This window comes from Sorex fumeus, unplaced genomic scaffold, assembly GCF_029834395.1.
Source record: "Sorex fumeus unplaced genomic scaffold, SorFum_2.1 ptg000033l, whole genome shotgun sequence".
In the NCBI taxonomy this organism is placed as follows: Eukaryota; Metazoa; Chordata; class Mammalia; order Eulipotyphla; family Soricidae; genus Sorex; species Sorex fumeus.
The window spans coordinates 33,876,965-33,904,245 of record NW_026606090.1 but is presented as its reverse complement, the minus strand read 5'-3'; the positions used below and the strand labels follow the sequence as shown (position 1 = coordinate 33,904,245).

Here is a 27,281-nt window from a genome sequence, read left to right as displayed (position 1 = left end):
ACAGTTCCACTTCCTTCTGTGAGTTTCCACATAAATCTAGGCAGTAGCGATTGCCTGCCTGCTGGCTGTTCAGAACTGCATGCTGCTAATGCTGTTGCGTGTGTGTGTGTGTGTGTGTGTGTGTGTGTGTGTGTGTTTTCTTAAGAGATGATGTTAAACACAGTCCTTATACTCAAAAGGAAACAATCTGATTGAGACATTTGGAATTCCTAGATAATGAGTCTCACTGTTTACCATTTTGTGCTCCAGTTATAAGTGTGACTTTCTAATTCTGATGTGATAGAGGTGTGTGTGTGTGTGTGTGTGTGTGTGTGTGTGTGTGTGTCCGCGCATGCAGAGGACTGCCTTTGATCTTGTTCACCACCTTTTTTTCAATTGAATCACTGTAAGATACAGTTACAAAGCTTTGGTTTTCAGATTTCAGTCATACAATGCACCAACACCCATCCCTCCACTAGTGCACATTTCCCACCACCAGTGTCCCCAGATTTCGTCCTGCCCACCCCCCACCTGCCTCTATGGGGCAGGCACTTCTCTCTCTCTCTCTCTCTCTCTCTCTCTCTCTCTCTCTCTCTCTCTCTCTCTCGGCATTATGGTTTGCAAGACGGATACTGAGAGGCCATCATGTTTTCTTTGCCCACTTTCAGCACACATCTCCCATCACGAGCGATCCCTCCAACCATCTTTGTCATAATGGTTCCTTCTCTATCACAGCTGTCCTCTTCCCCAGCCCTTGAAGCAGGCTTACAACCATGGACCATTCATGCTGGCCCTTGTTTCTACTGTCCTTGGGTGTTAGGCTCATACTTTGCTTGTTTTTTTTTTAATTCTATCCCACAAATGAGTGCAGTCATTCTATGTCTGTTCCTCTCTTTCTGACTCATTTCATTTAGCATGACACTCTCCATGACCATCCATTTATAAGAAAATTTCACGACTGTCACTGTCACTGCCCTCCCATTGTTCATTGATTTGCTTGAGTGGGCCCAGTAACATTGTAAGACTTGTTGTTACTGTGTTTGGCATATCGAATATGTCACAGGTAGCTTGCCAGGCTTTCCCACGCAGGAGCAATACTCTCGGTAGCTTGCCAAGCTCTCCGAGAAGGGCAGAGGAATTGAAGGCAGAGGAATCAAACTTGAATTGGCCAAGTCGGCCATATGCAAGGCAAATGTCCTACCTGCTGTGCTGTCGCTCCAGCCCAAGAAAATTTCATGATTATTTTTTTTTTCTAACAGCTGTAGAGCATTCCATTGTGTAGATGTACCATGGTTTAACCAGTTGTCTGTTCTTGGGCATGCGGGTGTTTTCCAGATTCTGTCTATAGTGAATAGTGCTGCAGTGAACATGGCAGTGCAAATGGTGTTATGATGTGTGTTTTTGTACCCTAGGGGTATGTTACCAGAAGTGATACTGCTGGGTCAAATGGGAGCTCAATTTCTAGTTTTTTGAGGAATGTCCATACTGTTTTCCAAAAAGGCTGGACCAGTCGGCATTCCCACCAACAATGAAGGAGAGGCCCTTTCTCCCCGCATCCGCACCAGCACTGGTTGTTCTTATTCTTTTGGATGTGTGCCAGTCTCTGTGGTGTGAGATGATATCTCATTGTTGTCTTTAATTGTAACTCCTTGATATTTAGTGATGTAGAGCATTTTTTTTTGCTTTTTGAAATTTTATTAAATTTTGTTCAGCAAGCTTTAGCCAAAGGAACGTCTTGTACAGAAGCCCCGATGCCCCGTCCCCATGTCACCACCTGGCCTGTTCAGGAAGTGTCCATGGTTTGAACTAACTGTCTCTTCCACCACCTCAATCTCCAGGGGAGTGACTTTCTAAGTGAGGACAGCGGTGGTCCCTTTCTCACACCTATATCGGCCAAACCTGGTCCCCTTCTTGTTAGGCATGGAATAGGGGCGCAGGAAGTCCAGCTTGATCTTGCTGATGACGCAGAGGTCGGTGTTGCTCCCTGAGCCCAGGTTGTTGAAATTGCCGGCTGAGATGGCCTCGCTCACCAGCTTCTTGGCTTCCTCCTCCTCTATATCTGACCTAAACTTGTCTTCAAAGACGGCCATTGCTGCCAAGGAGCCAGAACCCATCGTGGCATAAGGCAACTTATCAGTTGATCCGTGAGGATAGGTGCTGTAGAGGTGAAGTCCAGTAACAGCTACTCCCCGTAAAACTAGGGAAACACCAAGGTAATCTTGATACCTGAAAACCATCTGCTTCAGCATCCGATTGGCCGTCACAACTCTGGGGAGGTGGCCAGTGGAGAGGGAGTGGGGCTCCAAGTCGGAAGAAATGAGCTGGGTCGCCATGTCTGTGTCTGCAGCTGTCCCAGCACCACAGCAGTAAATGTTAGGTGCTATGAAGTGGATTTTTGAACAGTTCTTGTCAGCAACAACCATCCCTTCAGTTGCTCTTGTATCTGCTCCAAGAACAATGCCATCCTTGTAGACCACGCCCACAATGGCCGTGCCTGTTTTCTGGACCGTGGGGAGCTTGTATCCTTTCTTGGCAAAGTCGGCTTCCAAGACGGCATTTCTGCGGCAATTATCGAAAGAGAAACCTCCAACGGGGGGCTGGTACACTGAAACAGCCGCCATTTTCCCAAGTAAGAACTTCCGATGTAGAGCATTTTCTCATGTGCCTTTTGGCCATTTGTATTTCTTCTTTGAGGAAGCTTCTATTTACTTATTCTCCCCATTTTTTGATGGGGTTGGAGGATTTTTTTTTCTTATAAAGCTCCATCAGTGCCTTGTATATCTTTGATATTAAACCCTTACCAGAAGGTGAATAACCTTTTCCGTTCCATGGTCTGTCTCTGTATCTTGGTCACTGTTTCTTTTGCAGAAGCTTCTTCGTTTAATGTAGTTTCATTTGTTTAATCTTTGCTTTCACTTACTTGGTCGGCGGTGTTTCATCTATGCAGATGCCTTTAGCTTCAATGTCATGGAGAGTTCTGCCAACATTGTACTCCATGTACCTTAAGGACTCAGGGTGGAGTAATAGCACAGCGGGTAGGGCGTTTGCCTTGCACACGGCCAACCGGGTTCCATTCCTCCCCTCTAGGACAGCCCGGCAAGCTGCCGAAGTATCCCGCCCTCACAGCAGAGCCTGGCAAGCTCCCCGTGGTGTATTCAAAATGCCAAAAACAGTAACAAGTCTCACAATGGAGACGTTACTGGTGTCCGCTCAAGTAAATTGATGAACAATGGGAGGACAGTGCTACAGTGCTACCTTAAGGATTCAGGTCTGGGGGACTGGAGCAATAAAATAGCTGGTAGGGCATTTGCCTTGCACACAGCCAACCTAGGTTCAATTCCCAGCATCCCATATGGTCCCCCGAGCACTGCCAGGAGTCATTTCTGAGTGTAGAGGCAGGAGTAAGCCCTGTGCATCGTCGAGTGTGACCCAAAAAGCAAAAAAAAAAAAAAATTAGGTCTGATATTGAGTAGGGTCTTTACTCCATTTTGATCTGATGTTTGTGCCTGGCATTAGACAGAGGTCTGAGTTCATTTGTTTGCAGGTAGCTGTTCAATTTTCCCAGAACCACTTGGTGAAGGGGCTTTCCTTGCTTCACTTTACATTTCTTGCTCCTTTGTCAAAGATTAAGTGATCGGATATTTGAGGGTCTGTGTCAGGGTATTCGAGCTCTGTTTCATTGGTCTGCAGGTCTGTCTCTATTCCTATAGGGCTCTCAACTTCCACTTTTTCTTCTGTAAACTGGGGGTGACATGTGTAGCTGCTTATTCCTAAGTGACTGCAGGAACTCAGTGCACTGTGCTTGGCCTCTGCACGGGACACGGGCTGCTGATTGGGACAGCCAAGCCACCAGAGCAGCGCTGCTGTCAGAGCATCTGACAGGCCCCCAGACCCTCCTCGACCAGGCTCTGCCCCACTGGCAGGTGAGAAACCTGAGGCTGTGGAAGTGCCGGCTGGCCAGCAAGTGACCAGTACCCTGCTTCCTTGGGTACTGAGGCCTGGGCTCCTGGATCTCCTCAAGACGCTCAGTGGGTGGGAGCCGCCCCTTCTGAGGTGCCTCTCCACGATGTCAGCCAGAGAGTACTCACAGGAGTCCCCGCTTCCCACTTTCTAGAGCCATTTCCATTCCTTCTGCAGTCTTGTGAGATACAGCTTACCCCTTTCTGAACAGAACTGAGCACAAGGAAGTGCTCTCTTACTCAGGGGAGACGAGCTTTTGTGTTAGATTCTGCCTGTACCCTGCTGTAGAATAAGTGGCATCCACGCTTCATTAAATTTTCATTGTCTCTTAGTCCATGTACCTTAAGGACTCAGGGTGGAGTAATAGCACAGCGGGTGGGGCGTTTGCCTTGCACACGGCCAACCGGGCTCCATTCTTCCCCTCTCTTACTGCCCAGAGTTCTGTTCTCAGAATCCACACACTGGTTTGGTTTGGGAGCCACACCCATAATGTCCAGGGGTTACTCCTGGCCCTGCACTCGGGAATTGCTGCCAGTCCTAAGGGGACTCTTTGGGGTGTCAGGGGATGGAGGTGGGTCAGCCATATGCAAGGCATGCACCCTACTCACGGTGCTATCACTCTGACCCCTCAGAATCCCACACATTTTTGTTGAGGGTGATGAGATGGATGTTGAGTTTGGGGACTTTTGTTAATAAGAGCTGAGTGTCAGGCAGGAGTGACTGATTCTTGGGGTTCTCTAGAGAGTGAACCCTGTTCTGGAATAGAAGATAAACAACTTTATTGTTTTGTAACCCTAGTCCTAAGTTTCAACACTTCAGAGTGACTCAGGCAAGGGTGGGAAATTAGAGCCAGTGAAGGAGAAGCTTGACTGTGTTGCTCAGACGCGAAGGCAGAGCCGGGCATTAGCCACATAGAACCCGCCCCTGCCCCCACGACCAGCCCCACTCACCCCAGGCCTGTTGGAGTTTGTAGGCAAATAAGTGCAGTGGGCCCCGAGTGATGTCACGTCATTATAATGTTGATAGAAAAAACAAAAGCCTTACCCATGTGTGGCAAAGGGCACTATTTGGAGACCCGCTTTCATTCTGTCATTTCACTCCAAGTTGAAGTTCCAAGATCCTATGGAAGGGAGAGCAAACGGGAAGCACACGGGACACCCCTGTCCCCAGTGGCCCGGGAGGCAGACAGGTGCTCCTGAAAGAGGGGGAGAAAGCGCAAGGCCTGCGTACTGCACCCTGAGCACAGCCGGCAATGAGAGAAGTCCTGCTTCTCTTCCTGCTGCTGTTTTGTGGACAGTAATATCATTCAGATCCAGTGCTGACCTCGTTTAATTGCTGCTCTGGATGTGAGCTCTGAAGATCTGGAAGGAAGGATGCCTGCCTCTACAGTTCCAGCCTGCTTGAAGCCACATGCATGCCACAGGGGGCCACAACCCGGAGACAGTTCCACCAACATGACTGTGATTTTTCTTTCATACACTGAGTTTTATGGGCATCCTGGTAAACACCAGCACCGGGTGGGACAAGGATGTAAAACATATTCTGTGGCGTCCCCTGAGTTGCATCTGGGATGAAGGTAGCAGCAGGCATTGGGGGAAGAGCAGAGAGGTAACAAGTGCCCAATTCGCTTGTGCCACCCTGTCATTGCAGGTGACTGACTCCGCATGCAAACAAAGGGAACTGTGGGGCTGACTTTGCAGGCGGACGCTGGGCGAGCAGCAGAGACCAGCATCTTGGAAAGGGGCCCCCACCCTGAAGGGTCTTGGGGTTGGCCAAAACGATGTCAGAGAAGCGGGGGGCGGGGAGGGACTCAAAACTATGTTGCTCTCTTTGCTCAAAGAGACCTAGAACCTCTCTGAGAGTTCTGAGGCAACGTGCAGTTTATTAAACACTCTTTTGAGAATTTCAACGAATCCTAAACTGAACAGATACCAGCAGAAACCATCATCTGGTAACGCCGCCGTACTTTGGAGGGCGCCGTGGCTTCAGGTGTGGCGACCATTCGAGGGCTTGTGCACCCACGTCGCCTTCATGCAGGGCTGTTAGGGAAGATCCCAAGGAACCGGCCTCCCAGCTGGGCACTGGCAGTCTCTGATGGGTCTGGGCCCAGAGGAGAGATGGCCCTTACATCTGGGGTGGGAAGGGCAGCCTGAGCCCCCGCAGTGCTCTGCCAGGTCTCTGCAGGAGAGAACAGTCCGAGCTCCTGGGGGTCACCATGCGTGGGAGGCACCTCTTGTTCCATAGGAGATGCCCTTGCTGCCCCCTGTGCCGGGTGCAGGAAATGTTCTGAGCACTGAGCTCAAGATGCCGCCGCCCCACCCCAGCCCCCACTGTGCCGGGCACTGCCCGAGATCTGGGGCTGAGGTGGCACAGCCCAAGCACGGAGCCAGGCCCGCTGAGGAAGTTGCCTCCCTGGCATTAAACAGATCTTGCCTTAGGCCAGTCTCCACAGCAGATGCTGGGAAGCACCCGACCAGGGCACACCTCCCCTCACAAGCTTGAAAAGTGCCAGCAACTCTCTCTTCTCCCCTTGGGTGTATTCCAGGGCTCCTTAACACATTACTGGTGCGAAGACTGAAATTAGCAAATTAAAAATATGTTCAATTTGATAAGATTCTGCATTTTAAAATGTCTGGGATGGGCTGGAGCGATAGCACAGCAGGTAGGACGCGGCCGCCTTGCACGCGGCCGACCCAGATTCGATTCCCAGCATCCCATATGGTCCCCCGAGCACCACCAGGAGTAATTCCTGAGTGCAAAGCCAGGAGTTACCCTGCACATTGCCAGGTGTGACCAAAAAAAAAAATGTCTAGGAAAATACTGAAAAACAAAATCCTTCTCCAGCTATGATCTTTCCCATTTCTTCACGATTTCCTGTGGAGGCTCTTTGCCTGGTGCCTTCTTATGCAGTAGGAATTTCACCTTTATTCCCACTGTTTGAGCACATTTTCTTAAAGATAAAAATACCAACATAGAAAGATAGAAACATAGAAAAATACTTAAATTTTCAAAGAGTTAGGCAAAGATAATTTATAATCAGTCTACCTGGAGACTTCTACGAATATTTTCATCCAGTTTTCATAAATTCCCATCGAATCGCAGCAGAAATTCTCTTATGAACCTTGTTAGTGTGATTGATCAGACCCCCATGCGTCATGACAACTCACCCTAGTTTTGGACAGAACCGCCTGACTCTAGAGGATGGTGGAAGTCTGTATCCCTCCCTGGGTCTGGCCTTTCCAGCCCTGGGCAGTGAGCTCTGGCTTGGCGTTTCTCAGTCCCACAGGAGTTTGGGTCCCTTAGATAGTCGTCCACTTCAGGCTCTGGAGACTGAACAAAGCTTCAGCCTTGAGGCTGAGATGGGTCCCGGAGCCGCCCAGCTCTCAGCGCTGCCCGATGGCCTGCCACCACACCGTCCGGGCGCAGCTCTTACCAGGCCATCTGTTTGGCCAAGAATTACCGGGAATAACCCCCAACCCCCTGAGCACTGCTTAGGAATTTAAAAGGAAGGAAGAAAGAAAGAAAGGAAGAAAGAAAGAAAGAAAGAAAGAAAGAAAGAAAGAAAGAAAGAAAACAGAGCATAAGATTGACTCCTGATAAGACCTCACAAATGGGCTCACTTTGCTGGACAGTGGCCTTGCCAGTGGGATACCCGCTTCCTAGAGTCACTCAGCCCCAACGGGTGTGTGGATCCAGGAGAGACGAGGCTGGGCCCTTGATGCGTGTTTATTTCCGAAAGCAACTACCGTGGGTCATCACTGCCATAACAGATAATCCTCTGTGGGATTAAAGCAAAGACATTTCTATGGCCAGGGAAAACAGGGGCCAGGAGGACTGGTCAGTGGTTGGAACTAAGCACAAGAGTGTATAGGGCTGAGGGTAGGTCAGATAGAGAAGAGACCAGTGACAATAGTAGCTGGGAATGATCACACTAGACAAGATCTGAGGGTTAAAAGTAGGTAAGGGATATTCTTGCTTGATATTGTCAGTATCAATACTGCAAATCACGATGCCCAAAGGGGGAGGGAGAGAAAGAGAGAAAGAGAGAAGGAGAGAGAGAGACAGAGACAGAGACAGAGACAGAGACAGAGACAGAGACAGAGAGAGAAGGAAAGCACCTGCCATAGAGGTGGGCAGGGGCTGGGAGGTGGACGGGGTGAGGGAACCCAAGGACACTGGTGCTGGGGAATGTGCACTGGTGAAGGGACAGGGACAGGTGTTGGAACACTGTATGACTGAAGCCTAATCAGGAACAGCTTTGTAAGTGTCTATCTCACAGTGATTCAATTAAAAAGTTTTTAAAAAAAAAAAAGCAAAGAAATTTCTTTTCCCATGGACCTTCCGGGCAGGAGCTGGTCAGCAGGTACGGTTCTGATGGAGGCTGGAGCCCCTGAGGGCTGCTTGTTCTAGGCTGGCCATGGCGATGTGTTGCTTCTCGTTGACTGGACCCCCTGTGGTCTCTTCAGGCAGGCACGTGGTAAGAGAGAGAAGGCCTGTTTATTGATCCGTGTTTATTTCCCAAAGGCCACTGTCCAGCAAAGTGAGCCCGTCTGTGAGGACTTAGCACTCCCGTGTCCATGCCCGAGGCAGAGGCCAGCAGAGACCCGGCTGGGACCTCGTGGAGAGGACTCGGGCCGTGGGCAGCGGCACCTTCACTTCCCATTGCAGAAGCAGGATGAGCACTGACCTGGGTATCTGCCTCCTTCACTCCCCACCCCCACCCTCAACGACTGCGCAACTGCACATGACGAAACTCGCCTCTGAGACCCCTCAGAGTCTCCCTGCAGCGAACTCTGCGTGCTTCATGCCCACTCATTCTTTGGTTTGCTTGTTTGGGGGCCACATCTGACTGCACTCAGGCTTCCCCCTGGCTCTGCACTCAGAAATCACTGCACGCCGGATTGAAACTGGGGACACTGTGCAGGCGGGTGCCCCACCCACTGTGCTCTCCAGCCCCACACAGACACGTTCTCCGTCAGTGTTCTCGGAAGCAAGGGACACCTCTGGCTTCTTCCATCACCACCTTGCTCTGCTCTCTCACTTTATTGGAAGTGTTGGATTTCATTGGGTTTCACCCCATGTGGCGAGTGTGTTTGATTCAGAAGTGTCTTGTATTTCTCCTACATCTAGTCGCGCAGTTAACAGTTTCTCTATTTTTTTTATTTTTATTAGTGAAACACCATGACGTACAGTTGTAGACTTACAAATGTTTGTGCTTGGGTTTCAGTTATACAATGATCGAGTACCCATCCCTCCACCAGTGCCCGTCCTCCACCACCAATGGTCCCAGTATCCCTTCCACCCCCCCATCCCCCATCCCACCCTGCCTCTGTGGCAGGGCACTCCCTTTTGTTCTCTCTCTCCTTTTGGGTGCTGTGGTTTGCAAAAGAGGCATTGAGTGGCAATCGTGTTCGGTCTATAAGTCTACTTTCAGTGTGCATACTCCCATCCTGGGCGGATCTTCCCAGCACCCTTTATTTGGTGCTCCCTTCTCTATCTGAGCTGCCTTTACCCCTAGAGTGTGCGGCTGGCCTCCAAGCCATGGAGTAAACCTCCTGATATTTATCTCAGCTATTCTTGAGTGTTAGTCTCCTATTCTGTTGCTTTATGTTCCCCAGATGGATGCAATCTTTCTATGTCTGTCCCTCTCTTTCTGGCTCATTTCGCTTAGCATGACACTTTCCATGTAGTACCACTTGTATATTACTCTATCTTGAAAGAGGGTCCGTTTGCCTGCTCTAAGTTCTGCTAGGTGTGGGGCTAGTTAGTTCAACCCTGGATGCTAGAGAGGCTTAAGCTGGAGATTTAATCCTCACTTCTCTGCGCATGAAGGGGACTCCGAGATAGACTCTCCTGAGGACCCTGGGGTTCCCTCACAGTGGGAAGCCCACCCCAGCCCGTCCTCCTGGCGTCCCACATCCACGTCCCACACCTGCCGCCATGTGAGCTCATTCGTCAGCCCAGCTTTCGAGACTCCATATGCATCTCACGGAGGTGCGGGTCAAGTCGCAGAAACTCCTGGCACCTCAGTCCTGGGTGGGGGCCGAGTCCACCCCTGCCGTGGCACTGGCAGCATGCCCACACCCCAGAGCGGCCACCATGCCAAAGCCCCACTCCATGGTGACCTCTGCAGAGATGCCACACTGCCAAATGTGACGAGCACACAGCTTTCCAGGCTGGGAAGTCTGGGGTCTTCTCAGAATGGGGAGTCAGCCTCTCCCCACACTCCCTCCACCAGATGCACCCCACAACCTCACCCCCATCCCACAATTACCTGTTACATATCCTGGAGTTTCTCCCACCCACGACCACACCCCCAAATCCCATAGTACTGACACCCCAGTAGGAACACACCAAATTATATGGGAAAGTCACACAGAAGCCAACTCTGCTTAACAAACAGTAACGCAGGAGGCTCAACTGGCAGCAAACATCTTAGTAAACCCAAGACAAGGACTTAAGGAACCCACGGTGAGATAGAACAATTTTCGCAAGTTTTATTTTACTGAAGGATTTCTTGGTAACTCTACCAGCCATTTAGTGGTAATAAAAAGGTAAAGGTAAAGGCCCTCCCGTTGATCGTCGATTTGATCGAGCGGGCCCAGTAACGTCTCCATTGGAGACTTTGTTGTTACTGTGTCTGGCATATCGAATACATCACGGGGAATTTGCCAGGCTCTGCCATGCGGGCGAGATACTCTCGGTAGCTTGCCGGACTCTCCGAGAGGGGCGGAGGAATCGAACTCGGGTTGGCCATGTTGGCCGCATGCAAGGCAAACGCCCTACCGCTGTGTTACAGAGATGGAATTCCATGTGGTGGGGGTTTTTCCCATTTTCTTTGAATTTACCCTCAGTTTTGATTTCCTCTTACTGATCGGGAGCTCTAGAACACATTTCCCTTGTCTCCTCTGAAGGAAGCAGATCTTCCCTTGACATGTGTGTGTGCCCCCGTGGGTGTGAGAGAGGCAGAGACACAGACTCCTCCTCCATACCGACCCCCTTCCTGCTCCAGGGGAAAGTGAGCAGTTTCCCTCCCGCTTTGACTGCAGCCTTCTTAGGGGCCTGACCCAGTCCCCCCCCCCACACACACACACTCACACATGCAGACACACACACTCACATACTCACACACACACACGCACACTCATACACACCACACACAGGCAGTAGCTGAGTGAGAACCTGGCCTTGCACACTCTGTGTGTGTCATGTCCACATCTCCACGGACCAGACCACGGAAAGCACTCGGTGTGGCTCAGACCCAAGCCCCCGACCGAGGGCGAGAGGCTGGAAGCCCCCCTGGCATGTCCGTGTGTGGGTCTCCATGAGTCTCCCTGCTGCTACTGGGTGCGGGGCCTGATTCCTGTTCTCCCTGGTGCTCTCCCAACTTCTCTAGCGTCCCCAGGCCAGATCAGCACAGTCCCCCTGAGGCTCACCTTGGAGGATGCTCACTCGTGATGCCACTCACACCCAGAACTGGCCTGTGCTCCCCTGGGCCCACACACACTCCTGCTCCCTTTGCCCTTGTCCTCTCACTTGGTTTTCCTGAGTATCTCCAAGTCCACTGTCCACTCAACTCAGCTCTTCCCGTTCACCCCCACTCAACTCTTCCCTGGCTGCTGGGGAGGACCTGCCGCTCACCCCTCACGGCCACCCCAGATGCAGCCCTCCGGGAGACTCCCAGAAGGAAGACCATGCACATCTCAAGCTGGTTCTTGCAGCATCTTTCAGCCTGTTGTCCAAGGGTGGTGGGCTCAGCCTGCCATTCAGCCCTCCTGCAGGAAATAAACTCATCTGAATTGTTTCCTTTTGCCTCTGAGCTGTGGGTCCAGGTGCCATTGAGCACTGTCCACTGGTCACCACAGTGGCTGACGGACGCACACTTGTCTTTCTGTCAGGACTGATAGAAGCCCTCATCTCGCCAGGCTGTGCACTGTCAGTGCACCCATAAAAGAAGGGAACTGAGCAGTAATGAGCTGGGTGGTACCAGTTCACAACAAATTTATATGGACAAACTAGGACAGGAACAGGGATTTTGGAGGGGGGTGTTGTTTTCTTTTTAACTATGGTGGTTGCCTGTCATCTTTAAGTAATCTAGGCCAAAAAATTATTTATAATGTATAGACAGCCACTATGCAAGTTGAAAGGTTCCTTTCTTCTCGCGGGTGTGTCTGAACACTGTTTCTCTGACTGAGCAAAAGGCACTGCAACTTACTCAAGTGTGAGTCGGCCTCAACTGTGGGAGGCATGCCACTGTGGAGAGGAGCCTGGCCAGGACCAAGGCTCCTGTAGCTCCACTCAGGACTTCAGGGCCTCCCCAAGACCCAAGGACGGAGAGGAATAAGAGTCAAGGCAAGTCGAGGATGATCCCTTAGGTGCAGGGGCTGAGTGTGCCCTGAAGTGAGCTTGGAGGCATGTGTGTGCCTGGGAGACAGCCCAGGCTGAGGTAGAATAAACAGGAAAGGCTGTGCTGGTGTCAAGTGCTGAGTGCCTGGCAGGCCGAGATCTGGTGTGATTGTGGCCTTGGTGGCGTGTGGAATTTGGGTGCGTTCCTGTGTTCTCGGAAGCAGGGTTCAATGGAAGCTGGGACCCATGACTCTTGGAGGCTGCTCTTCAGGGATGAAACTAAACTGTCCTGAGTCACCAGCACATTGGCTCATGGTCTCCTAGTGAGTGACCAGCAGCCCTGGGACACCTGATTCCAGACCCCAGGAGCCGGGCCCAGAGGGGGTAGCTGCCCTGTCAGGCTTCCTTACAGAGCGAGTCCTTCTGGGTGAATCTGAGTGGGACAGTCAACGTTCCCAGCACAGCCCCTAGAATAACCCAGCTGTTGGGAAGGGGCTGCAAGCCACTCAGGCCTGTGGGTGCCTCCCACCCTCCTCAGAGGGTCCCGAGACTGGGGCCTGAGCTTCCGGTCTGTGTCTGCTGGGACACTCTGGCATCCCAGTCACGCCCCTGGGACCCTAGGGACCATCAGAGCTGCTCTCAGGGCTCCGGGGAGACCCTCTGTGCTTCAGCTGAGCAGTTCTACCATGACCTTTCTCTACGTGTCCAGTATGATGCGTCATATTTTAAATTCGACTTTTTTAAAAAACTGAACACAGGTTCATGAACCAAGTAAACCGTGAGTGAACGTTGACTGGAGTCAAGATTTCGCATGCTAGGGGGTCAGAGACCTAACTCAAAGGGCTGGAGTGCACTCCTGAGTTTGAATCCCCAGCGATGCATTAGTCCTCTCGGGACACAGCTGGGTGCATACCCACCGCCACACAGAAAACAATGATTTACAGGACCTGGGGAAGGCCTTGAGGAACTCATCAGGAGGGGCAGAGAAATATCACAGTGGACAGGGCACTTGCCTTGCACACAGCCAACCAGGGTTCAATCCCCAGCGTCCCATATGGTCCCCCCCAAGCACTGCCAGAAGTGATTTCTGAGTGCAGAGCCAGGAGTAACCCCTGAGCATAGCCAGGTGTGACCCAAAACCCAAATAAATTAATTAATTAATTAATAAAGTGGATAAAGAGTCCTTAGTTAGCACGAGGGTTCATTCTGACGTTTTGCGTTCTGTATATTTGAACAAACGATACAGAGGCTAATGGAAACAAGCTTGTACTTCTGTCATGAAGTTCCATCTAGAAGAGTCCTAAGAACAGGCCCGATGCCCTCCCGGTTTCTTCTCTCCTGCAGTCACACTGCAGGCCCATACCTGGGCCTCTGCAATTGGGTCCTGCCATTTCATGAGAATATTTAATGCTACTTTTAAAAGGACTCGGCCCCTCTTGACAGCTGGACATGGGAAGTCTGGCAGGGCAGGGCTCAGTGTTTCATGTAGGCATCTCATCCTCCCAGACCCTGGGAAGGGGCCTGTCGGTGCCCTGAGCAGACCTGACTCTGCTGGACACTCAAGGCCTGGCCATTTCTCCCGCCGTGGCCACCGGCGTGGGAGGGCTTGACGTGGAGCGAGAGCAGAGCCCTGAGAGCAAGCCCCGGGCATGGGCATCCAGTGGTGAACAGCGAGAGCTTCACTCTCTAAATGCTGAAGCGTCTTTTACAGTTCAAGTGGGTAGAATCTGGCATGGAGGGAACCTGTGTAAGATTCTGCATCTGAGTCAGAACTTCCTTATTAACACTGTCTCTCTTTGAGGCCAACAGTCTAGCAAAACAATTTTCTGTCCCCATTACTCAGCTCCGAAATGTGGTAAACTGGCTTTCCCTGAGAGTCCTGATCAGACGCCAGCAGAACGCCCGCTTGTGGAAGGTGCCTCCACTGCATAGTACAACCCTTGTGAAGCAGAGTGGCCCTGTAACCCGCATGTGCTGTGTTTACAGAGCTTCTCGAAATAAGTCTGAGAAGAAGCGGCGGGACCAGTTCAATGTTCTCATCAAAGAGCTCAGCTCCATGCTGCCCGGGAACACGCGCAAAATGGACAAAACCACTGTGCTTGAGAAGGTCATCGGCTTCCTGCAGAAACACAACGGTAAAGGCCATGCCCGTCTCTCCCACTCCTGTCCCTGCCATTTGCCAAGGTTTAGCTCGCTGCCTTCCTTCTGGTCTCCTTCCCGAGCAAGGCCCTGTCTAGCCTGTCCAGGCTGCCTCTTGCCAGACCACCTCTGTCCTGTGGCAACTCCATACCTAGGAGGGTTCAGAGAGACACGCCCCAGCCCCGCTTGCTTCACTTGCCAGAAGGAGGGACTCCAAGTCCGCCTTGGAAGTGACACCCAGCCCAAATGGAGTGCTCTTAGCTCTGGGAACATCTCCATTCAGAGGGTTTGGAGCGAGCACTTTCCCTTTAGCCTGAGGGAAAGGCACCAGACTGAACCGGCTTCTCCGTTCATCCCTGCTCCCTTCTCTAAACACTTTAGTCTTCTGAACTGAACTGTACAGCATGAAAACGTAAATTTGAAGTAATTAATCTACTCCATTTGTTTTGCGAAGCAACTCATGTACCCAGAAAATAATTATGTATTTACTAGGTGTATGATCATCACAACTATAGTTCAGTCATCCTCCAAGAAACCACATACATGATGGCAGTCAGCTCCCACTTCCCACTGCCCCTCACCCATCAATCCACACTCTGTGTACAACATGTCCCTTTCCTGGGCATATCACACAAATGTAATCAGAAAATATGTGATCCTTTGCTTATGTCACCTGTGTCATATAGGGCAAGTGTAAGTATTTCATTACATTTTATAGTGAAATAATACTTGGACCTATGGATGGATCACATTTTGGTTTTCTGTTTCTCTGTTGGTAGATATTGGGTTGGTCTCACTTCGGGGCTGTTTTAAGTTTTAAGTCATGCCAGTATGAGCATTCACGAAGGGGTTGTGGATGGGTATCTATTTTCAACTTTCTTGGGAATGAAATTGAATGGGAGTGACATTGTTGGGTCAAACGATGAGTGAGTGTTCAGGTAATGAAGAACTGCCAAACTGTTTTCCACAACAGTAAAACCATTTTGCATTCCCAGCAGCAATGTAGAAAGACTCTTCTCTACATATTCACCAACATCTGTTATTTTCTGGTTGCGTGTGTGTGTGTGTTTATGTGTGTTTAGATGAAGTAATATATGTCATTGTGAATTTGTGCATTTTCCTAGTGACTAATGAAGTTGAGTCTTTTGTGATCTTTTCATGCGCTTAGTGGCCATTGGTTTATCTTCTTTAGTAAAATGCATATTCAAATTTTTTCCTCCCCAATTTTCTTTTGATTTGGGGCTACACCTGGCAGCGCTCACTCCTGGGAGTGCTCGGATGACCACATGCTGTGCCAGGACTCATCCAAGTTGGCCTCTTGCAGTGCAAGCACGTCACACACTAGACTATCTCCCACCCATCTCTGGCCCAATTTTTAGCAGTTTTATTGTTGAGGTATAAATGTTCTTCATGTATCTTATGAATGTTAGATGCTTATCAGATACATATACAATCTGCAAATATTCTCTTCATTCTCTAGGTTATGTCTTCTCTTTCTTAAGTAGAAGGGAATTAATTCCCTTTACTACGTTTTTAAATTTTGTATAAAGTTCAATTTATCCTTTTATTGTTATTGTCATATTTTCCTTCAGTTTCAAATACAAGAGATAATTATCTAAGAAGATGAAAATGTAAATCTATTTTTTCTTCTTAGAACTTTACAGTGATAAGTTCCTCCATATGAGCAGAGGGTTAAGCATTTCGATATTAGTTCACATTTTGACCATTTTTATAGATTGATGTAGGAGTCCAAATTCACCCTTTTGCATGTGGACAACCAGTTATCCCAGAATTCCATTAAAAAGCAACGCTTTTTAGGGTTTAAGAGATTGTACACGGGAAAAGCCTTGCAACCTGTTTGCCCTGGAATACTGACGCCGTTGTAGAGCAGCAGGTGAAAGCCCGTAGGGGAAGTATCCCTCAATCAGAATCCACCACCAAAAATATCCCTGGACTCTTGTACAATCCTTCTCTCTGCCCTTCATTCCTTTTTAAACCCTTCCACCCTTTGGCACTGACAATTTTGCCTCTTTGTTCCCTACAGATGGTACCAAACAAAAATTGAAGAGAGTATTGAAAATGGTTCAGTAGCTAATATCAAGCAGAGCAGCCCTTAACAAGAGCGACTTCCACCATCATGGGGCCAGAGATGTCAGGCTCTTGAGAGCATCACAGTTCTCCCAGGCTCATGGCGACACATCTCTTCACTGAGAGTTTCTAGACAAGGTGATTTCATGAGCGAGAGCATGGCTGGGACACTGGGACATTTTTTTATGCTTTTTATTCTTTGTTTGTAGTTTGCTGCCGGTTGACTTAAGGTTGACTTTGCAACCTTGCGGCTGGACTGATAGCACAGCCAGTAGGGCGTTTGCCTTGCCCGTGGCCCGGGTTTGATTCCTCTGCCCCTCTCGGAGAGCAAGCTACTGAGAGTATCCCGCCCTCACAGCAGAGCCTGGCAAGCTCCCCGTGGCATATTCGATATGCAAAACACAGTAACAACAAGTCTCACAATGGAGATGTTACTGGTGCCCGCTCGAGCAAATTGATGAACAACGGGAGGACAGTGCGCTACAGTGCTCGGTGCTTTTATTCTTTGATTGTTTTTGAATAATTGCATATACCTCCTTAAAATGTGACAGCAATGGTACAACCTCCTTTTTTCTTCCCAAAGCTGCCCCAGGGAGAAAAAGGAACATGTTAATTGCTTTCAGTAAAAGTCAAGGAAGAACAATCAAGTAGAATTGGGATAAAGTGTTGCAGCAGGATTTGATTGCCCAATAATTTAATCAGAATGGTTATATTTCCTAAATAATAAGTTTGCCAAGTGAAATAGCAGGTTGATTTGATTACCAAGATGTTTTGTGCAAATTACTCAAACTAGGTCAGTGCCACTGAGAAGCAGGACAGCTGTTAAGTAGGACAGCTGGGATCAAGTTCATCAGCGCACATTTATGCTGGGAATGACAGAACCCTCCACTCCGGGCCTGGACTGCAGACCAGTGCTGGGGGCGGCCCCCGCCAGTGCCCTCTCGTGACACTCGGGCTCATGCTGAGCGTCCCTTCTCCAGGACTACCCTGATGTACCTTCTAGTCCCTATCAGTCCCGCATCCCCTCCCCTGCCCCCAGCCCCACTGGCTAACCTCACATCCTTTGCCAAGGGTTTGTTTTTATTGGACACTGTCTGTTCCCTCGTTTTGCCCCGTTATGTGCCACTTATGAGTGAAATCATCCAACACTTGTCCTTTGACTCACTTTGCTCTAACATGACATGCTGCAGTTCCCTCCACGTTGTAATAAAATGCAAGATTCCACCTTTTCTTGAAGCTAAGTAGCAGTTTATTGTGTAATATACCACAATTTCTTTTCTCCCATAATTTCTTTATCTGCTGATCTCTGATTGGGCATTTGGATTGCTTCCAGATATTTACTATTGCAAGCAGTGCTGCAATGAACACAGGTGTGCGAATTTCTTTTCGCATTTATGGGATTGCTGGATCATCTGGGATTTTCATTTGAATCTTTGAGAAATCTCCATAGAGTTTTCCATACAGGCTGAACCAGTTGGCAGTTCCAGTCCGTCAGCTGCCATCCAGGGAATGAGGTGTCCCTTCTCACCACATCTCCACCAATGTTGGCTGTTTCCTGTCTTTTTAGTAGAGACCATTCTGTCTCTACTAAAGTGAAGTGTAAAGTCATATCTCATTGTCATTTTCATTTCTGCACAGTCCTCTTAAATGCAACCAGCTAAAGGCTAACTCAGTTTCCCTCTCAGCTTCTGCAATTCCCCTTATTGAAAACAGAATCCAGAGCATAGAGTTGCTGGGCCAAAATACGAATCAAAGCAAAACACTCAACGGAGAACTTGTCTTCTAATTTGTTGTGTCAGCAACTACACGGGTACCTGCAGTTGGGCAGAAAGTCCTCGTCAGCATTGCACTTGCACCCACGCTGGCCCAGCTCTGCTGGCAGGGCCCCACCCAGAGCCACACCTCTGCGCTTCAGAGCCATACATGCTTCTTTCCTTTTCTTTTTCTTTCCCTTGGTTTTTGTCATCACTGCAGTGAGCACACTGGCTCGCTTATTGGTGGTGGGACTCACATTCTTAGTCGTGGCGCCCACGCATGTTGGCAGTGGTACCCGGGATCACTGCATCTCGAGTCAGTCCTGCCTCCGTGCTGCAAGCTGGCACTGTGCAATTGCTCTATCCCAGGCTCCATTGCTCATCCAACTGAGGCCATGCAGGGGCCTCTAAGGGACTCTCAGGCTCACACTCTAGCTTTCCACAGCATGACCATCCCTGTTCTGGATCCCACCCGCCAGTGCCTGTCAGCATCATGTATCTGAATCTTTTCTTGCTTTCTCCTGGCATTTGATCAAACTGCACCAGAACTCAGATTCTCTGTCACGGCACTAGAGAGCACAGGCAGCAGTGCCGCCGGGCTTCCCTGGGCTGGGAGGTGGCGCTGGGTACTGAATCCATAGACTGATGTCTGCAGCACATTCCAGGGCCACCACAGATGAACTAAGCTCCCAGAGCTTTTACAATATACTTGACAGGGTTGCACCTCACAGGCCAATGGATTTCTGGGACAGAACCCTGGTTATGATCAGGAACTGACTTGTCCCAGCTTGCAAAAGAAGATTGTTAAATTTTCAGGAGTTTTGAAAGCCCACTGACTCTGTCAGTAGGTGGAAACGAGCCATCTGGGAGCGGACAGCACCACCATGGGCAGACGTTATGGTTGTGGGGTTGGGGAGCCGTGTATGAACACATGAGGGTCTACTACAGTTACACCATTGAGCAAGGCCCAAACCCTAGTGTTTGGTTTTCTTTCAGTGGGGTCTACACTCTGAAGAGCCCAGGGTCTAGTCCTGGCTGGGCTTTGGGATCACTCCTGAAAGGGCTCCAGGTACTTGGATTAGGGTCAGCCACCTGCAAACTTTACCTACCTTACCTGCTGTACCATCTCCCTGGCTGAACACTAATATTTTTAAAGCTCTCAAGGTGATTTCTCTATGTAGCACAGGTTACGAACCATGCATTTAGACATGCTTTCTGCCTCCACACTGAAGGGATGCAGCGTGATGAGTAAGGAATGGTAATTGGGGCCAGGTAGCTAAATTATTTACCTCTGTTCTTCCACAATCTTTCAAACATTCCTATTTTCTTAGCTCAGGGGATAAATTTTGATCCTGGGATGCATATTTATTCTCTTTGAAGTATTCCAAATTACAATGAGAGTCTGTGTTTCTTTCCAAAAATTTTTGACTCAAAAGTATTTTGTCTGGGCCAGAGAGGTAGGACATTGGGTCGGGCACTTTCCTTGTCTGCAGTTGACTCAGGTCGAATCCCCGGCACCACAGAGGGTTCCCCAAGCACTGCCCGAGTGACCCATGAGTGCTGTTGTATTTCTATATAATATCTATGAGTGCTATTTTAATTTTTACAGATTTACTATATAAAGTGAAATATGTAGTAATCAAACATATGATTAAAGGTGAATGATAAGTTGAAGGAGAAAAAGCATTCTATGTGGTATTTGGAGTGTCTGTAATATGTGATCGGATGATAATTAAACAAACTTCTTTCAAAATGCAAACAAATTAGCATATTTAAGGAGTCTTGTGTAGACCAATTACTGGATTTACAAACATGAATGACACCTTGATTTAGAGATATCTTGTTTCATCTGAATAAACCAACTCTAAGTTAGCCCAGAAGCTTTGAGTAGAGTAAATTCTGGCGTTAAAAGCAACTAGATAACATGCGTTTGTAAAGCACATTAAACTTCAGTCATTGGGAATGCTGAACTATACGTCATTCCATACAGACATAATAGATTCTCCACCACAAATCCAAGATTTTCCTGGAAGCCTGAAACTGCCTTGGGTATTTTGCTTCACCTTGACCCTAAAGAGGGAGCTTATAAACATGCCTAGCCATCCCAAATTTTTGTTTTTGTTTCTTGTTTTGGGGTCACCCCCAGAGGACCTCCGGGCTTGCTCCTGGCTCTGTGCTCAGGGACCACTCCTAGTGCTGCTCAGGAACACCATCTGGGTACTACGGATGGAAGCCCGGCTGGTGTGTGGAAGGCCAGTGTCTTGCCCACTGTCTCACGTGCCATGCTATTGTCTCAGCAGTGACCTCACTCCAGCCATCGACGACAGGCTTGTTGGGAGTCAATTGAGCGCCATTGGCAGGGTCTACACCATGCAGAGTGAGGCTCCCCATTCCCGAAGCTTCATGAGAGGGTGTGAAAACAACAAGAGATGTTTTTAAGCCTGTTCAATCAAAGCTCCCGGTCCTTGGAAACCGGGCCAACATATGCTGCAGTTGGCTTCTTTAATTAAACTACACAGAGGTTACACAGAGCAACATAGAAACAGCATGTGTTCTAACTGTCCGCTCCAATTTCTATTCTAGGTGCCTTTGAAAATGAAAGCTCATTATTATTATTATTATTATTATTATTTTATAGAAGTCTCAGCACAAACAGAAATCTGTGACATTCAACAGGATTGGAAACCTTCGTTCCTGAGCAATGAGGAGTTCACCCAGCTGATGTTAGAGGTGAGGGATGCTTTTCAGACTCGCTCCTTCAGTAAATTAGAACATATTCTGCCCAAAGTAAGTTACCATTCTTGATTCTGGAAAGAGGCCGTAGAACTGAAGATCCCTGGGAAAATGTGCATGCGGTTGCTGGTGTTTGACACGAATCTGAAAAAGGAGTACAGAGCCAGGGTCTGGGCCTGGACTGCCCAGGAGCCTGCAGGCCAGGCTGCTCCTGTCTCCTCAAAGAGAGGAAGCAGAAGGGGCAGGCAGGGAGCCCTCACGGGCCGCGGGAAGGACAAAGGGAGATCATTTCTCTGCCCAGACACTGGGCTCAGGTTGGTTCCTCTTTAGAATGCAGGCAGTCTGTCTGCCTTTTCCCCCAGTGGAACACGGAAAATAATTTTATTTTCTTTAAGGTTATGCTTTTAATTCAGGCTCATCTTACCTCACTTTGGCATGTGGCAGTGAGCCCAAATGAGCCCCTTGTCTCCCACCCAGCACATGCCCCTTCCTGCCTCCGTCTCTGCCTCAGCTGTGGGGTGCCTGATTCTGGCACCTTCTCGACTGTCATGGCCGACGTGGGGGAAGCCCCTGAGGTCTGGCCTGACCTCTGACCTCCACACCCACTGAGGGGGCCTTGGGGAGTGGGGAGCAGCTGTGAAAGGACAGTCCGAGATGTGGGGTCTGACCCTGAGGCTTGGAGGGTACCGATGGGCGTCCTGGCAGAGGAAGTTTGAGTGGTTCTGCCAGTGACTTCTCAAGATAAGTCTCTCTATGCTGCATCTTTTTTGTTTGTTTGTTTGTTTTGTTTTTTCTTTTTCTTTTTGGGTCACACCCAGCAGTGTTCAGGGTTTACTCCTGGCTCTCCACTCAGGAATTACTCCTGGTAGTGCTCGGAGGACCATATGGGATACCAAGAATCAAAGCCGGGTCGGCCACAGGCAAGGCAAATGCCCTACCCGCTGTGCTATTGCTCCAGCCCCTCTGTGCTGCGTCTTACATGCTTAGAGAGGACTGGCAGACGCTCCAATTTCCATGGATTAGATCTGCAGAGAACAGAAAGTCCTAGAGAAAAAAAATGCCAGGATGAAGATGTCCAAATATTATGAAAAGTAAACATGCTGATGAACAATTGCATAGAGGAAGAGAAACTTCAATCCACGTGTGAAATTTAGTTAAAGAAAATGTGGAATTTTTCCAGAAGCAATGCCTTTTAAGTGTGTTACATTTAGGGCTGCTTGTGAATTTTTTTGAATTAATGCATCACTATGCTACTTTATGAGTCGTTTTATCTTTTAATTCTTATGGAAAAGTACAGCAGATTCTCAAACAAAGCATTCTTTCAATCAACATCGTTTTATTATAACATTGATGAGGGAAAAATAACCCCAGCCAATATTGAGCAAAATGACATAATTCAAAGGCCTTCAGGCAATTTTCCATTGAGCACGTTGTTCATTTTATTCAATTCACTCAAGGCTGAAGTTTCCGCTGAGCCTTGGCTTAGTTTCATGGCACTCATGAGGACTTCCTGCAGTCTAAACACACCTGGTGTCTTTTTCAAATGCCTTGAACACAAACTTTTTCCCATTCAGTTTCAAGATAGAGTTTGAGGAAAACAGAATTTCGTACAGTAGAAAAAGTGGATATACGTTAGTGGAGAAAGGACTGGCGCTTAGAATAGTCACAAACAGGAGATTCTAGATTTACATGACTACATTTTCCTTGTTTCCAGTGTTCACTCCTTGATATGGATCTAAAGGAAATCCCACGAGATGTGGGAGTGAGACCAGAAATTGGAGCCCTAGAAACAGCAGACGTTCTGCACGAAGTGTCGCTTCAGGGAATCTGGGAAACCCTCGAGTCATTGCCTTTAGATTTCTGTTTAGCTGGTGGTGTGTGACCACCCCTGTGTCCTTGCTCTGATGGACAGGCTCCTGCAGGCCGCTCTGGGCCATGCTCTCGTCTCCTTATTTTACATGAGATCAAGCTCACTGGGCCCCAGGAAGTGGACCCCCTAGATCCTGGAGACACCCCCTCCTTCCTTCTTCTCTCAAAAAGGCCCAAACCAAACTCCAGGCCGACCCATCCAGGGGGCTTCTGAAAGAGGAGATGAACAGTACGGCCAGTAGGGGGTGCTCGAGAGGGCAGAATCTCACCCAGATCAAAGAGACAGAGCACTGTAATGCGGACAGGAGTCCTGGGTTTGTCCCCAGCGCCAGGAGTGACCCGTGTCCTGAGCACCACCGAGTGTGCCTCCCACCAAACGAACCACCACAAAAGAAGACCACCCTTACAGGGAGAGCTTGCGGGGGACTCTGAGTACTCTGCAGTGCAGTGCTCTGGGGAGCTGGTAGCTGGCTAGACCATGTCGAGCCTGAGTTTTATGGAAAAACCCAGAATGATCCTTTCACTCAGCCAGGGGTGGTCCCACATAGTACAGTGACACTCCGTCGGGTCGGAAACAGGCAGGAAGAGACCCTGCTTCCCACTGCTGTGTCGCTAGTACGGGAAGGGGGTCAGGACATCACCTGGCATCCCTGAGTCATGGGCAGCCACCGCCCATGGGGGACACAGTCTGTGCCCTGCTCCACCTCATGGGGGGGGACGCAGCCTGCGCCCTGGTCCGCTGCGCCACTGTGCGTTGCCTGTGTAGGGCTCCCCTGCAAGCAGAGCGTTCTTACAACAGTGACTCAGTGCAGCTCCTGGGCGCCGGGTGGAAAATGCCAATGAGCTGATGAAAGTTATCTCCCGTCTATAAATAACTACAGCTTTTCAACACCCACTTCCTCTGTCATTCAGGAGGCGACGGGGGCCCCGGAAAAGAAGATCTTCTGCACTGCCCCTGCTCTGCCCGGTGTCTCATCTGTTTTTTCCAAAACAGGTGGTGTGACTTCATCTGTAGGCCTCACCTCCTCAGAAGCACCGAACACATGATCTCAGTCAAATCAGAGGCTGGGGGCAGGCTCGGGGGCCGGGTGCGTGCTCGGCCTGCCTGAAGCCCAGTGCAACCCCCAGCACTGCCCGTCCCCTGAGCACCGCCAGGAGTGACCCCCAAACCGAAATCAAATCAATGAAACAATTCCGAAAAACCCTGGAGAGGAAGCAGAAAGGAAAGCAGGGCGGGTGTGGCTGCATGTTCTGAAAGAGTGTAAAGCCAGTCAGGCCGGGCCCCGCTTGGGGCTGGTCACCACAGGTGGGTGGCTATCAGCGGGCACTCCAGGGCTTCCTTGGCCTCTGCCGAGAGACGCCAGCAGCTCCCACGCCAGTGCTGTCCAAAGCCCCCCTTCGACTACCACAAGCACCTAGGACGTGAGGGCACAGAGTCAGTCCCAGCTGAAACCCACTGGTGAGACCTGGGAGGTAGATGCGCCCTGAGGAATGTGCTTCGATATATTCTCCAGCCCCGAACACTGCAGCACTTAAGTGTCAGGAACTGGGCGACCCCAGTGTTCGTTTTCCGGCTGAGAAGAGCTCTCCCGACCTTTGGCATTTGGTAGGCACCTCCCTCTCTGTCAGGGCAAGAGCAAGTGCCATCTTGCTAGCTATTCAGCAGCCCCCCGCAGGAGCTGAGTACATGGTGACGTGTTTCCAGAACTTTCTAGGCACAGATTTCAATTTTGGTTTTGGCTTACCCAAAGTAGAAATTTTTTTCCTATCAGAGAAATATACTATATCACAGAAGCAGGGCCTGGGGAAAGTGGGCCTGGGGTTGCTCCGTGAAGCCCAGGGGAAGGCGCTGGTCGCTGTGAGCCGTTCTTTCATTCTCCGGTGCGCCCTTAGAGCCAGCTGCCAGGTGGCCCTTGCTGAACTGGGTCCAGTAGCTCTTAAGAACCACCTTGCGGTTATGTGCGCCCAGTGTGAAGGGTCGGACATGACGGCTGCCTTTCCTCTTCTCTGACACCAGCTTGAGAGCAGGACGCCTAACTTTCAGGCAAACGCAGTTTTCCACGTTCTGCAATCCTTCCACATCTCCTGGAGCTGCCTGCCCCACCCCACCCTGCCCCGCCCTCCACACACACACACACACACACACACACACACACACACACACACACACACTCTGGGCTGCCCTAAAGTTTCCTTGCAGACAGCCCCATCAGATCACAGTGGTCAGCTGCGAACCCACCGGGGACGTTCTGTCTTTAGTGCGTCTTTGGTCTCTACTCTTCTGTGATTCTTCACTGCTGGGCTCAGAGTGCCGTTGGCGGAGCCGTAAGGCATCACACATCCCTTCCTGGGGCTTGGGCTCTTTCTGAGTTAGCCTGATGGCATTTGGACCAGCAAAAGGCTTAGGCCGTTTCCACGACTGCACTTTGCTTTCAGACCCCAACAGGTCAGAGTTTCCTGACGGAGCCTTCACTGCTTGTGCGCACTCTTGCCCAGCTGGACAGCACTGTGGGCAAACCACGCTGCGCGTGAGGCAGCGCTGAGTGGCGCGGCTCTTAGCAGGGTCTTCCGGGGGACACGGAGCCCTGCCTGACGCGGAGCCCCAACTCGTGGGGCTGGTCTGTCTCCGCAGGCTCTAGACGGCTTCATCATCGCGGTGACCACGGAGGGCAGCATCCTGTACGTCTCAGACAGCATCACCCCACTCCTCGGGCACCTGCCGGTGAGTACTGCCCCAGGGCTGCCACTGCGGGGACCAGTTCTGCACGAGGGGCAGCGGAGCCGGCAGGGGGAGGTGAAGGGGGGGGGGGGTGGAGGAGTCCTGGGACCAGTCGGCCAGTGCTCTGGGAGCAGAGGAGGCATGCAGTCACGGTGTGGCAGGTCCGAGGACAGTTATGCGGCTGGGGCACCCAGCTCCCCTGAGAGCAGGTGTGGGACACGCAGCAGACAGCCGCAGGGAGCACGGCTCTGGGTGGCTGGAACTGGGTCCGGAACTTAAAGTGTGAGAGTGAGGAGTGCTGGGGACTCAGTCACAGGTGATGGGGTGTGACAGGAGAACCGTGTGTTGAGGCCTCGCTGGACCAGGAGCACTGGAGAACGAGGCCACTGGATGGGCTGGAGGGGGCGGCGCTGCCGTCCAGGGGGGCCAGGCGGCCGTGGGGCACGGACAGAGACGTGGCTGTGGACGTGACAGAGACAGCAGCCACCTCCTCCCGCCGCCTCTGTGCACGGCCCACCCTCCGCCACAAGGCCACGACTTGCAGGCACACGTAGGGGCCGGGAAGGGCTGCTGGGGAGCGCCCCCCCGCACCCCCCTTCTGCTTCCTGCCACCCAGCAGGGGAGAGCCGAGGACACGCTCTCTCCCTCTACCCAGCCTGCCAGAGCCCACTCCCAGCCCAGCTCTGCAGAAGGTCGCCGGGTCTTCGGGGGGTCACCGTGTCCTGAGCTTGGAGGCAGGAGGTCCAGGCGAGGACACGGCTCACGGAGCGCACGCTGGCTTCCCACTGCTCAGCTGCCAGCAGCGATGTCACAGCGTCCTGACTCGGTTTCCCTGAGAGGCCTTCCAGCCCGTCTTTCCTGTGGACAGCTCTCCCTGCCGAGATCCAGGCCGTGAGCCGTGTTCTTCCTGCGCTGGTCCTGGGTGTTGGGGCCCCGAGTGGCGTGTGCCTCCCGGCAGAGGCTGTGCACAGCCCCATCTGCGTGGGCTCATGCTCCAGCTGTCTCCGCCGAGTCCAGGGCGCCTTCGCCCGGGAGCTGTGGGAGCGGCTCAGTCCTCTCTCTCTGGTCACTGTCGAAAGAGGCTCGCTGCAACTCAGCCCTGAAGCGCGGGGGTTGTTTGTTAACTTATTTATTTGAGGGCAAATTCAGCCGTGCCCAGGGCTTACCCTGGCTCTGCGCTCAGGGAACCACGTGTGGTGCCAGGGATCAGACTGGGGACTGTTTCAGGACAGGGAAGCGCATTAAGCCTGTCCTCTCTCCCACTCTCTCTCACTCACCCCCAAGGCTTTGAGAAGCTGATTCCGTATCAATTTGAGGTGCAGCCTCTGCAGGGGCCTCATCCAATCTGCTCAGCTACCCTGGGCCGATCTGAGGAAGGTTAAGGAGATTGGAGAGAAGGTGCTTCTTTGGAGGGAGTTTTTGTTTGCCATTGAATGGAGTGATGGCACAGCAGTAGGGCGTTTGCCTTACGCGCAGCCAGCCCAGCCAAGCTGGGTTCGATTCCTCCGCCCCTCTCAGAGAGCCCGGCAAGCTACCGAGAGTATCCAAGCTCCCCGTGACGTATTCAATATGCCAAACACAGTAACAACAAGTCTCAAAATGGAGACGTTACTGGGCCCCCTTCGAGAAAATCGATGAACAATGGGAGTACCCTGATTGAATGAAATGATGGGACTGTGAAGGGTTGGAAGCAG

General features: G+C 50.7%; 2 protein-coding genes across 2 annotated transcripts in view; one reads left to right on the top strand and one right to left on the bottom strand.

Moving 5' to 3' along the window:
* NPAS2 (neuronal PAS domain protein 2) overlaps positions 1 to 27,281 on the top strand; it is a 171,393-nt gene that overhangs the window by 89,144 nt on the left and 54,968 nt on the right. Inside the window, exons 3-5 of the mRNA XM_056116692.1 lie at positions 14,272 to 14,420; positions 20,905 to 20,996; positions 25,501 to 25,590. Coding sequence (XP_055972667.1) covers positions 14,272 to 14,420; positions 20,905 to 20,996; positions 25,501 to 25,590 — 331 coding nt within the window. The remainder of the gene's footprint in view (positions 1 to 14,271; positions 14,421 to 20,904; positions 20,997 to 25,500; positions 25,591 to 27,281) is intronic.
* On the bottom strand, positions 1,787 to 2,615 carry LOC130026036 (proteasome subunit beta type-7-like). Its single transcript, XM_056116691.1, has one exon. The coding sequence runs from the start codon at positions 2,598 to 2,600 to the stop codon at positions 1,830 to 1,832; it is 771 nt and encodes a 256-aa protein (XP_055972666.1). The 5' UTR covers positions 2,601 to 2,615; the 3' UTR covers positions 1,787 to 1,829.

Excerpts from the sequence above, each read along its gene's own strand:
- LOC130026036 (XM_056116691.1), bottom strand. The coding sequence starts at position 2,600 with ATGGCGGCTGTTTCAGTGTACCAGCCCCCCGTTGGAGGTTTCTCTTTC.